This window comes from Ylistrum balloti, unplaced genomic scaffold, assembly GCF_031769215.1.
Source record: "Ylistrum balloti isolate Yb309-2 unplaced genomic scaffold, AGI_CSIRO_Ybal_v1 Utg369778, whole genome shotgun sequence".
Taxonomy (NCBI): Eukaryota; Metazoa; Mollusca; class Bivalvia; order Pectinida; family Pectinidae; genus Ylistrum; species Ylistrum balloti.
This window is the reverse complement of record NW_026781968.1, coordinates 633363-646822: the sequence shown is the minus strand read 5'-3', so window position 1 is coordinate 646822 and position 13460 is coordinate 633363. Positions and strand designations below refer to the sequence as shown.

The 13460-nt window shown below is 31.6% G+C and overlaps 1 protein-coding gene across 1 annotated transcript; it reads right to left on the bottom strand.

Annotated features, from left to right (window-relative positions):
* On the bottom strand, positions 1 to 11710 carry LOC132544063 (uncharacterized). The gene is made up of 10 exons (XM_060207630.1): positions 11660 to 11710; positions 6894 to 8147; positions 6058 to 6135; positions 5742 to 5850; positions 4862 to 5028; positions 4032 to 4203; positions 3402 to 3566; positions 2098 to 2279; positions 1174 to 1416; positions 1 to 441 (listed from the first exon to the last, which is right to left on the bottom strand). Exons 1-10 carry the CDS (start codon positions 11708 to 11710, stop codon positions 1 to 3), a joined length of 2862 nt encoding a protein of 953 aa, XP_060063613.1.
* Between the last annotated feature and the right edge of the window lie 1750 nt (positions 11711 to 13460).

The window sequence follows — 13460 nt, the reverse complement described above, 5'->3', positions numbered from 1 at the left end:
TCACAATAAGTTATCACACATTGCTTTTGTGTATGGCACACAGTTAAACAGTTTACATCCTGAGCATTCTTCTAATGTTTGTACTCTATAGAAAACATAAAACAGAACAAAATACACCAGAAATATGACGGGTCCACCAAGACAAAGGAGGAGGATTCGGCAATGTTTCTGTTGCTGTCTGAAGGACATGAAAGGAAGAAAGAAGACAGAGCAGAAGAAACCTAAGAGGAATCCAGACACAATGCTGTAATTGTCAATGTATGGGAGAGTGCCACACATAAGGAAGATGACTAAAAGTAAAAAAATCTTTGTCAGCTCCACAGCAGGTTTTTGGACAAGGTGCCAGTAGTGTACAAGTTCTGCAGTGATTAACCCAGCCATCCCAAACACAGTCGATGTACCACCTACATGTGGCATATAGGGACTGAATATAGCAGCAGTCTGAAACAGGAAGACAGAACTGGCAAATTCAAAACTTCATTTTGTAGTTGACATTTCATAAAATTTTCATTTAAATTTCAGTAAAGGAAGATTTACAAGGAAGTAAAATAAAAATACATCCACGGATGTATTGTAAGTATTATTGTTACAATTGTTGTGTTTCTGGATACAAAACCTTACAACTTACAGCAGATTAAGGACATATTCTGATTATTGTTGTACCATTTGTTGTGTTTCTGGATACAAAACCTTACTTTAAAACTTACAGTAGATTAAGCATATATCATTAATGATTGAGGTATTTTATTAATAAATGATGCATTGAATATATTAGTAATTGAGGACAGTGGATTTCTGTAAGATGCATAACACTTGTCTAATCATCTGCCCTAAATGTCCGGAGATATTGATATTATCACCAATGTTCGTTTATGAAATAGATAAATATACCAACAACCGTTGTTCTAAACCACACCACAATTAAAGCAGTGACCTGGTATCAATATATAGAGACAATTCAGATTAAGGTAAGGAATCTGACCTTCTCATGAAAGTTTACACAGATGATTAGATAAACTACAGCTAAAGTCCACTGTGGTCAGTTCTATCTATTCAGGAAGTCCCTGATAAAAATATTTATTCAATATTATTATCTGGCTAGTGGTAAAACCAAATTTTAGTCAACAGATAATGCTTACTTAAATGTTCTGACCATTATACAATTTAACTCACCAGCAGCCCACCTAAACCCGTCATAAGATATACAATGATGAGTCGAAGCCAGCCAAGTGTCTGTTCGATCTTCCTAAATAGAAGAATCTGAGCAAGGCTTACAAGGATGGCATGAATCAGCCCATGGTGATAGACTAAAGACAGAGGCAATCTCCACCACTGGATAGGGTCTCTTGGAAGCCATGGGTGTGTGTGGTCAGGCTCAAATCCTCCCATCCCACACACTGAGCTCAAACAATTTACCTTGAACATACAGGAAGCAAAACAATGGGATCCTATGTTAAAAAATATACCAATAAACAAAAGTTTACATTAGAAATATTAATTTCTAGTTTTTGACAAGATGTTAATGGTTTCACATGATTTTAGTACAAATTTTAAATGAATTTCAGCAGTTATTGTAGTGATCAAATAGTAAAGAGAGAACCATAATACTTTGTTTGTTCAGTGTTTTCTCTCCAGCTTAAAATATTCAACATTACCCAAATGTGTTATACAGTCAATGGAGTCAATTAAAGGTCATGCTAATTCTTAATGACATGTCATATCCTGGATATAGTATCAGGACAAATCCACCTAGATATTGACAAGACCAACCAGAAATTAATGAGGAAAAAATGAACAGAGAGTCAGCAATAGGAAACTGTGTGGTTTGAAATTTGTATCAAAAGGTGTTATTTCCCTTCTGGCAGATCCACATATATCATTTTCCCTTCTTTTTTTATTTTGACGTAATTTATTTCAAGAAGTCTAAGATTGTTTTTTGTGTACAGACTAAGGATACTGTTAATTCTTTAATATCCATTTGACACAAACCTTTACGTATCAACATTCAAATTAAGCAATCAAGAAATCAACAAAACAAACAATGTCTAGACATAATTTCTTGTGCATGAAAGTTTGATTCAACAACTGTTTTTATACTTGGCTGCAATGCTCATGCCCATTGACATGAAAGCTTCCCTCCAGAAACTGGCAATGTTTGTGTGACAACAGCTGACACTCTCCTTGGAGTCCTGTACAGCAAGGTTTCAATACATGACCAACGGAGTTCTGTCCTGATGGACGCTCACTACACACAACACCTTCTCTCCACTCTCCTACTCCTGAAACAGTGAATACTCTTATACTGTAAAATCATCAATTTCCTAGGGAAATTTCTTTTCGAAGAGTTTGAAGGCACTCTTAATCCACAATTTAATCAATGTATATAAGAGATCATTTATTGATATGAAAATATTTGACTATTTTCTGAATCTTAATTTTAGATAAGGCAACATTGATAAAATTTTGAATTGAAATGTAATAAACATAGGTATTTGAAGGCCTTGTGACATAGATTACCTGACGTGCATTGAATCTCTAAAGAAATGTATCCCATTTGTTAATAGTGAAATTTGTCACTCAAGTGTAGAACATAATTTGTGTTAAATGTGACCGGCTGGCTTATCAGACAGATAGTTTAATTGCGGTCACCTTAGTGTCAGAATCATGCCGTGAAACATTGGCTGGACATGCTCTCCACCTTTGAGGCATTAACTGTTCACGGTTTAATTGTAGATCAGTAGAAGACACTTTCCCTATCAGAATTAGATTGTAATTACTTTAGGATAAACTGTAAGATCACAGCAAATAGAGTCAGTCCTGGTGTGGCCATGGAAGGAGTAACTTGTTAAGCTCGATACTCAGGCCATACATGTTATCATTGTTGTAACTTGTGTTAATACTCAACATTTGTACTTGAGAACAGTTGTTGCTGGTCTTTTGTATAACATAAGGATAGTACAACATAGAGGGGTAACACAGTTATTCAAAAGAAGATACATGTAACAGATCTTGAGAATATAAAACAGAACACCTTATCAGTATCATTTAACTTTAGTAAGAGAAAATATTTTTGGTTCACTGTGCTGCCAGATATGTACATTAACAAAATATTACGACCATGTTTCTCCTTCCCTATCAGGATACCATTCAAATTATTCAAAAAATGTTTAACAGATGAACAACATGTTCAATTTAAATATTATAATCTAATAATCAAGTTATGTAATTAATCATAAAAGTTGATTTTGTGTTTGGAAAAGTAGTCTGAGTATCTGTCCAGCTATAAATGGGATCATAATCTGATGTCGAGATAGATATATACAATACCCCAAAAGGTAACAATTTCAAGTCTTTTAACGATTGCAAAACCAAGTTATTTCCATAAATTTAGGTTTACATACCGTTAGTGATGTTTACACACTCTGACTGAGTTGTAGTTCCTGCCACATTTCTGCTGGCCACCTCACAACAGCCAAGTATGCTGGTTTTCTTATAGCCTTTTTTACTCAGATCTATCTGGATACCATAGTCTTCTCTCATGCAAGGGGCGTACAGAGCTCCAATACCTATACATGTTCAAATATGCATTGCATGTAAATTTTTTCCAACCATAGAAATAAAAGCAAGAACAATTTCAACACAGAAACTAAAATATGTCTGGGTACATAGAAACACATATTGTTTTTTTTTTTTTTTTTTAGTTTCTCCATTATCAATGCAGTATTACTCCTTTTTATCTTTAAAGTCAATAACCTGTACATGTATGAGTTAAAAAAAATAAAACAGAAATAGTGACTCACTAAATTGCATGGTGTTCAATAATCAGATATATTCTTAATATTTACAAACAAACAAAGTAACAACCATTTGAGAAAACTCAGCTGAACATTTTTAAACTGAAAAATCTTGCAAATGATTTATCATCAGAGGGATTAAGGATATTTTGGATTTAAATTGTTTTCAAAAAATTTTAACTACGACTGGAAACAGAAGTCAGAAGTTATCATATTCAGAGTGGTATGGTATCTTACTGATTAGATATTTCTCAGAGGGCCCAATCCACACATTTGGTGGAATCCATTTGTGGACCATCTCTGTGCCCATAAATGTCTTTACTCCCGTCATTAGCTCCAACTTTGGTTCTAACCCTATGTATGTCAGCTTGCCAAGTATGCATGTCACAATCACTGACACCAGTTGCATCTGTGCAAGTCAAAGGAAAAGAATGGTACATTTTTCTGTCCTATATTGATTTGAACATTCTCTTGTTTTCATATATTTTGATAGCCAATCACAGGATGTGACAATCAGGTTGTACTTGACTGAATAAATAATATAAAAACATGAGATGCACAAAGTGAGAAATTCAATATCTAGGTGGCAAACAAAAGAAGATTTAATCAATTATCCCAATTACAATGATGTATCAAGAATATTACTGCTCTATCATTCAGAGTTAGTGAAAAAGTGATATATTTTCCCAAAATCTACAGAGAAACTAAAATCCAAGAGTTAGCATCTTCTGTTTCATCGAGGACACCCACCATATAAATGTTGGTCAATCTGAATAAGAAATGTCACATTCTCAAGAATAAGGTATACAACAGCTGAATCAACAGGCAATCTAACAAGCATCAAACTGGTCTAGTATTGCACAAAGGAACAGAATATTTGATATATATGATGATAAGATAAGCTGGTAGAAATCTTCATCTTGCAAGTGACATACTGTAATATGATATAATATAGCAGTTATAATGAGAGTCTAAAGATCCACCTACCCTTGTCTTGCTGCATTTCTCACATCCCAAATAAGTGACCAAACACATATAAAGTGTGTGTAAAGCAAAACATTACTAACTGCAATAAGGATATATGTAAAAATTGTCCTGTGTTCATGGAGGGATGCCAGATGAAACTTAATGTCTGTGTTACTCTTGACTGTACTTCTCTTCTCCACTGAAACAGTTTTCTTAAGTTCATGCCACTCAGACACTGCCTTGCTGTTCTTTGGATTCTTGTAGTATTCTACAAAATACCATAATAAAGTCTTAGATATATCAAAATAACAAAAATCCAGGATGCATCCACGTCTTGATCAATGTGAATCAGAAATAGATGTCGATTAGCCTTATTCCTAGCTTTATTTTAAATGGATAAATCATACAAACATTATTATCAACAGACAATGACATAAACCAGGAAAAAATCAATTCATAGCTTTTGTGTGTATCGTCGTTGATGCAGAAGATGCTTACTCTTCCAGAATACCTGGTCTTAACATCCTTTGAGATTTTTTGCCGATATTTTCATGTAAATCTTTCTTTTGTTTAAATTTTGAACTAGTTTTATTGATTTAAAGTTTGGATTATGATTATGTTAACCTGTTGGTATTTTATGTTGTTCTTGACAATTATCTATGACAGTTGTAGACATCATGAATATTTGTTTTGATATTTTTTTTAAATCAGTCAAGATTCACCAGACAAGCTAAAAGTACTAATCATTATATTAAAATTCTGTAGCTGTAATTATGACCCAATATGATTTAAATCCAATGATAGACAAGGAGAATAATTTCAGTGATTTTATATTGAAACAGAATGTTAAAAGAAGTATGACTGAGGTGAGACTTAAATAAGATCTGTAAATATGCGATCAAATGGAAATTTGTAAACTTTGTCAGATTTGTTGGGAGACATAATGTATAAACACTTTGCATTCTACTGATTTCATTTCACCTGTAGCAACACATATAATTTCATCAATTTGTTGAGCTCTCCAATTATAATTCATCTTCAATGCTTCCTTGGCATCCTGTAGTTCATTCACCCGTATATTCTTATCAATCTGAAATTTTACAGGACATAGCAAACTTGATTTTGAAGTATATAGTTGTTTTGGTTTGGAAAGAATTCAAGCTAATACAATAATTGTTGTTAATCAAATATATAAACAATGCAATCAAAACTGCAGTAAAACCTTTTATGGAACCAAATGAAAATTACATGGTTTTTATACATACAAACATTTACCAGCTGTGCAAATCAATATTACCTCTGCATACAATTTGAAATGTTTGTAGCCATCCATTCCAAAAGCTAAGTCCTGCAGTGACAACTTTTCCACAGACTCCTGGAAATATATAAATATTCTTTATTTTGATTTAGCTAACCTGATACAACAATTTTGATTGTAAATAATCAATATTTTTGCTGTACAAATTTTAATATTTCCTTCAGATATTTGTTTTGGTCCAGATTTTTTTTGACATGGACTCTTGTGCAGCATAAATTGTGTTCAATAAAATGCGAATTATGAGTCCTTGATAATTACCAAAACCCTTGCTATAAAAACTGCTAAAAATCATTAACATTTAAATATTATACACATTAAAGTTTAACCAATTTTATTTGAACTGAAATAGCTACTAGTCACAAGGCACTGGTGCCCTATAACAAAACCTTCTTTCTCGTACTTGACCATTGCATGATTTACGAGTAATCATTATTTGTTTGACATCAAGACTGATTGAATGCTTAAAACACTGTTTTATTGACAGAGTTATCCTTTCACTTAACAATGTTATGAATTAGTTCCGACATGATAACAAAGACAGGGATTGAACATATGTTATATTGAAACACAAAATCAATACATCCTCATACTTGATTGAAAGTCATTCAAAAATAAAATTGTAATTATAAATAAAATAAGGATAAAAAGTTCAATTGCTTTCCTTATCAATACAAACTGGTATATAGATGGATTACTATTTCCCTTCAAAATTCCAATATGATTGGCTAACAATTTTCATTGTAGAAGTCTGCTAAAAAGTCTGATAAAAAAGATAAAATGAGGGTATTATTTACTGCAAATAGTTAATGATTCACCTCACTTGTAGAATCTTCAGCAAAAAGTATGTTTTCTTTCACACCATGACAATCACTCCTCACATTATGTTCATCCTCTGTATTTGAATCTTCATCAACTTCAACATTTTTGAAAGAAACTCTGGGAAGTTTTGTAATTTTGTGTTCCTGATTACTCATTTCCTCCTCCAGATCTCTAATCCCTAGATCACTCCTATTTGCTTCAATTTTCTTTTCTTGTGTTTTAGAGTCATTAATTGAAATGGTCTTTTCAACTTCATCTGCACCTTCATTGTCTTTCCTGGGGTGCACAAAAAGTCCACTGATATTTCCAGAAGTTTCATCACTGTCAGTTCTTTTATTCTTTGACTGATTCTCAGCATCTGTGTTCAGCTTTATTCCAATGATGTCACTCTCTTCTTGCAACTGGTATTTGACAGAAGTATCTTCATCCTTTACAATACCTTTAGTAACAACCTTTTGAGAATCCACTCCATTGTCATCAGTGTCGCTTCCAGGTAGGTCAACACATTTTACATCAGTTACTTCCTGTTTCCCACTGTGTTTCAAGTTTGTTTCTTCTTGGTTAGATGAGCTACCATGTCCATTAGCAGAATAGTTTGTATTGACAGAATAACTTGCATCATTTCTAACTTTACTGAGGTCTTTGTCTCCATTGTTATCACTCAGTGCCTTGGGTGTGCTTTTGACATGATCGGCTGATTCAGCTTTTTCATAATCTTCATGTATTATGTCAAAACCTTTAATTTTAGAACGATTATTAACTCTCTTTATGAAGTCATGCTTTCCAGATTTGTGTGATATAAATACTGGCTTATCTAAATCTGTAGCTTTTTCATGGTGGGCTTCACAAGGAGAATCTTGAAACACATTTCTATTGGCAGAATTATTTATAGAAAGTATAACATCCATTACAACTGGAATGGGTACTCCTTGTTGAAGACGACATGTTCCAGCCGCTACAATTTCGATGTGATCATCTTGAGGATGTTTCTCTACGTTGTTGTTGCCTGTAAGGTTTTTATTTGTGGCTTTATTAAGTGAAGGATCAACTTTACTTCCACCTGATAAGTTCTTCAAATTAACAACTTCTTCATCATCACTTTCAAGTATGCCCTTCACATTGCTATATTCTTCTGATTCTTGTGATATGATGTGGTGTAATGCACCTTGTAAACAGTCTATCAATCTATCTTCAGGTTGCTGTACTCTGCTATGGAATATGCTTGTTATTAAACTACTGTTTTTATATTGCTGCAAATAAAATGAACACTGTAAATATATTTGACGAATCACTTGTCGACTGTTCATGAGAACTGAAAAATGGATATTGATTATTTTGAATTAATTGGAATTATTAAATATAACTTGCCAGAATGTTTGATTCCTTATATTTGACTTGATTAATTAATGATGCATTGATGTTCTTACAACACAAATTATGTCTTCAAATTTAATATATTGAAAAATTACCCATTAACATAATTTTTCTCTTTTTTTGTTCATTTTGATGACTTTAAATTATCAATAAAGGTATTCTATGCATAATGCCACATGGAAATCATGGAAAGAGAGGATTATACCATTTCTTTTCAAGTGTAAGATGGTACAACAAAGAAAAGGGTGAAACTCTGTACTTTGTATTTTCTTTCAAATTCAAATGGGCAATGATTAACTACCTAGAGAAGCTACTCTTGGAAGCTGAATTAATTAATACCAAATTAAGTCAACATTTTCATTTAAGTATGATTTCTTATTTTCATGATTGTATGACAGCTATTTATCATGGTACAATTTTCACAAAACTGACCAACATATCTGTAGTTTGGAAAGAGAAACAGCATAGGTGTGTGTGTGGGACAGCCTTTCTCTATATTATACAAATTATTCTTGGTAAAAATGATCTAGTTTTAATTTTTTTGAATTGATGGTACAAAAACATGAATATGCTTTTGGTATTGTAGCTCTCATTTTTCATGCTCGGGCAGCTAACTGTAAAAAAACATCAGTCAAAAAAAGGATTTAAAATGTTCCATTTATTGTAATTGGGAATACAAATGATTGCGTGAAGTTATACATATATGTGTATTTTTCTGGTTGTAAATGGAAGATCATTGTTACATCAGTTATTAACCCTGTTTAATATATAGGTTTGTTATTAACACTGTTTAATCTATAGGTTTGTTATGAACACTGTTTAGTCTATAGATTTGTTATCAATCCTGTTTAGTCTATAGGTTTGTTATTAACACTGTTTAGTCTATAGGTTTGTTATTACCCTTGTTTAGTCTATATGTTTGTTATTAACACTGTTTAATCTATAGGTTTGTTATTAACACTGTTTAGTCTATAGATTTGTTATTAACCCTGTTTAGTCTATAGATTTGTTATCAACCCTGTCTAGTCTATAGGTTTGTTATTAACCCTATATAGTCTATGTTTGTTATTTAAACTGTTTAGTCTATATGTTTGTTATTAACCCTGTCTAGTCTATAGGTTTGTTATTAACACTGTTTAGTATATAGGTTTGTTATCAACCCTTTTAAGTCTATAGGCTTGTTATTAACCCTGTTTAGTCTATAGATTTGTTATCAACCCTGTTTAGTCTATAGGTTTGTTATTAACCCTGTTTAGTCTATAGGTTTGTTATTAAGACTGTTTAGTCTATAGATTTGTTATCAACCCTGTTTAGTCTATAGGTTTGTTATTAACACTGTTTAGTATATAGGTTTGTTATTAACACTGTTTAGTCTATATGTTTGTTATTAACCCTGTCTAGTCTATAGGTTTGTTATTAACACTGTTTAGTATATAGGTTTGTTATCAACCCTGTTAAGTCTATAGACTTGTTCTTAACCCTGTTTAGTCTATAGATTTGTTATCAATCCTGTTTAGTCTATAGGTTTGTTATTACCCTTGTTTAGTCTATAGGTTTGTTATCAACCCTGTTTAGTCTATAGGTTTGTTATTAACCCTGTTTAGTCTATAGGTTTGTTATTAAGACTGTTTAGTCTATAGATTTGTTATCAACCCTGTTTAGTCTATAGGTTTGTTATTACCCTTGTTTAGTCTATAGATTTGTTATCAACCCTGTCTAGTCTATAGGTTTGTTATTAACCCTATCTAGTCTATGTTTGTTATTAACACTGTTTAGTCTATAGGTTTGTTATTAACCCTGTCTAGTCTATATGTTTGTTATTAACCCTATCTAGTCTATGTTTGTTATTAACACTGTTTAGTCTATAGGTTTGTTATTAACACTGTTTAGTCTATGGATTTGTTATTAACCCTGTTTAGTCTATAGATTTGTTATCAACCCTGTTTAGTCTATAGGTTTGTTATTAACACTGTTTAGTATATAGGTTTGTTATCAACCCTGTTAAGTCTATAGGTTTGTTATTAACCCTGTTTAGTCTATAGGTTTGTTATTAACACTGTTTAGTCTATAGATTTGTTATTAACCCTGTTTAGTCTATAGGTTTGTTATTAACCCTGTTTAGTCTATAGATTTGTTATCAATCCTGTTTAGTCTATAGGTTTGTTATTACCCTTGTTTAGTCTATAGGTTTGTTATCAACACTGTTTAATCTATAGGTTTGTTATTAACCCTGTTTAGTCTATAGGTTTGTTATTAAGACTGTTTAGTCTATAGATTTGTTATCAACCCTGTTTAGTCTATAGGTTTGTTATTACCCTTGTTTAGTCTATAGATTTGTTATTAACACTGTTTAATATATAGGTTTGTTATTAACACTGTTTAGTCTATAGGTTTGTTATTAACACTGTTTAGTCTATAGGTTTGTTATTAAGACTGTTTAATATATAGGTTTGTTATTAACACTGTTTAATATATAGGTTTGTTATTAACACTGTTTAGTCTATAGGTTTGTTATTAACACTGTTTAATCTATAGGTTTGTTATTAACCCTGTTTAGTCTATAGGTTTGTTATTAAGACTGTTTAGTCTATAGATTTGTTATCAACCCTGTTTAGTCTATAGGTTTGTTATTACCCTTGTTTAGTATATAGATTTGTTATCAACCCTGTTAAGTCTATAGGTTTGTTATTAACCCTGTTTAGTCTATAGATTTGTTATCAACCCTGTTTAGTCTATAGGTTTGTTATTACCCTTGTTTAGTCTATAGGTTTGTTATTAACCCTGTCTAGTCTATATGTTTGTTATTAACCCTGTTTAGTCTATGTTTGTTATTAACACTGTTTAGTCTATAGGTTTGTTATTAACACTGTTTAGTCTATAGGTTTGTTATTAACACTGTTTAGTCTATAGGTTTGTTATTAACACTGTTTAGTCTATAGATTGAAGTAAAATGGTCAGTTATTAATGAGATAAATAATAACACTGTCATTGCTACATACTTGTGTCAGTTTGTTACAAAAGTAGGTATTAAGAAGTACAAATGTAAAAAATATGTTCTTTATGCACTTTTGACTTACAAACATGCATTTTTCAAAACATATAAAACAAAGAATGCATACATATAAAGATAAAATACAATTTTATATCTGATATTGATATAACATTACAATTTTATCTGAAATATTGATGTAATGTTACAATTTTATCTCACATGTTGATGTACTATTACAATTTTATATCTAATATTGATGTAAAGTTACAATTTTATATCTAATATTGATGTAAAGTTACAATTTTATATCTAATATTGATCTAATGTTACAACTATTCTTTATTTATACAACAATCAAACAAGTTAATGGCAACAAAACCAAAACAAAGATGTTACCTGATCTAAAGCATCTTTGGCCTGATCATGATCCTGAGGAAAATGTTCCATTCCACAAAACTTTCGGATGTGTTGATCACTTAAAGTCAATTCAGTAAAATGAATCAGCCTGATTATCGTCGTCTGATTCTTCTTTGGGAACTTGTAAACTTTGCCTTTGATGAAGCATGAAGATAGTTCTTTTTATGGAAAAGAATCTGAAATAATATATACAATCTCAATGTAATTTTGTACATGATGGACACTAATTTCAACATTACATGTAATATCACATGATTACTTCCAGCAGCAGCTTTGTTACACTAATCATATTTGATCAACCATTTCAAACTGTGTCAAATTATTATCAAAACATTTTAGAAAATTGTAATTCAGTTATACTCTAAATAAATGAAAATAAATAAATAAATAATGATTCCCACAAAACCTCTAAGAATTAGTTTTTAACCTATTGCTGATTACTGAGGATTGCGATATTGAAAAGTCCTACAACAAAAATTACTGTAGAAAGGGGCTGTGCCTGAGACAGCAATCGCACAAGCATTGATGTTTGATTATATTAGCAAAACATGAGTTTTGCAACAAAAATTACTGTAAGTTTTAGATTATTTATGCCTTAAAATTACTCTGTTTGTCATTAAACCTATCTCAGAAGTTTAAAGTCACTTTGAATGTCATTGAATTTCTATAAATAATAGAAATAATAAGTTTACCTCAATTCTTATGCCACTCGTTTCTCACACATAAGTAATGGTATCTTCATATTTTCTGTTTAATCTAAGCATCAGTGTTCAATGTGCAAATTTATTGATACCTAGATTGCTACGGGGTAATTACACGGCTTAAAACGTATACTATCATGCCTTTTCCAAAAATTATTTGACTTTCAAGATAAACATGACTTGCTACAATGGATGAGACTTTGCCAATTATTCAATGAATCCATCACAATGTGATTCCATTGTACCTCCAAATTGGTCCCAGTGATACTTGAATCCCTTTCTACTTCAGCCTTAAAATTTTGTTCTAGCATTTCTCTTATGAAACTATGGTTGTTAAAGCATTTAACATTAAGGATCTTGTCTCTTTGATGCTGAAGTCCTGTACTTTGATCAGTTCTAGTTCCAAACTTCTTTTTGGGAAAACAACCTTCATGATATACACAACTTATGAGTACATGTATCTGGCACAATTTTCATGACCACATGTGTCAAGTGTGTAAAAATCTTTAAACATTATCTCAATGACTAAGTGACCCATTGTCATAAACACTTTAGCAAAGGCTATGTGCAGTTTGTCACATTGTATGTATGTATTGATAAATAATGCTTTCTCTAATTAATTGCTGAAATAACTGGTATGTTACCGATTTATGACCGTATCAGGAAAAGTAATTCAGCATCTCAATGTGTATAAGATTTATCATAAATAGCGATTTCATTATAAACTGTAGATGTGCATACTTGATCTCTATATTTAAGTCTGACCTCCAAAATCAAACTCTATGTTTCCCTTCAGCTTTCCAGTGAAATAAAGACCATTACCATGGTCTTAAAAGATAATGTAAAAACTTGATGATTTTGTTATTTTTGATGAACGATGTTCAAAGTGGGTTGTGATGATTTTAAACACTTTATTCCATCAATTGGAAGTCTTTAATGCAATTAATTGTAACCATTTCAGATTTTGTTGGTCTTTGAATTAAAAGAACCTTTATTTGACTTGTAACCTACAAAGTGTATCTGATACTTACACATAAGTGCATCAAGGTGAACTCATCGTAACCTTTGAAGCTACAATA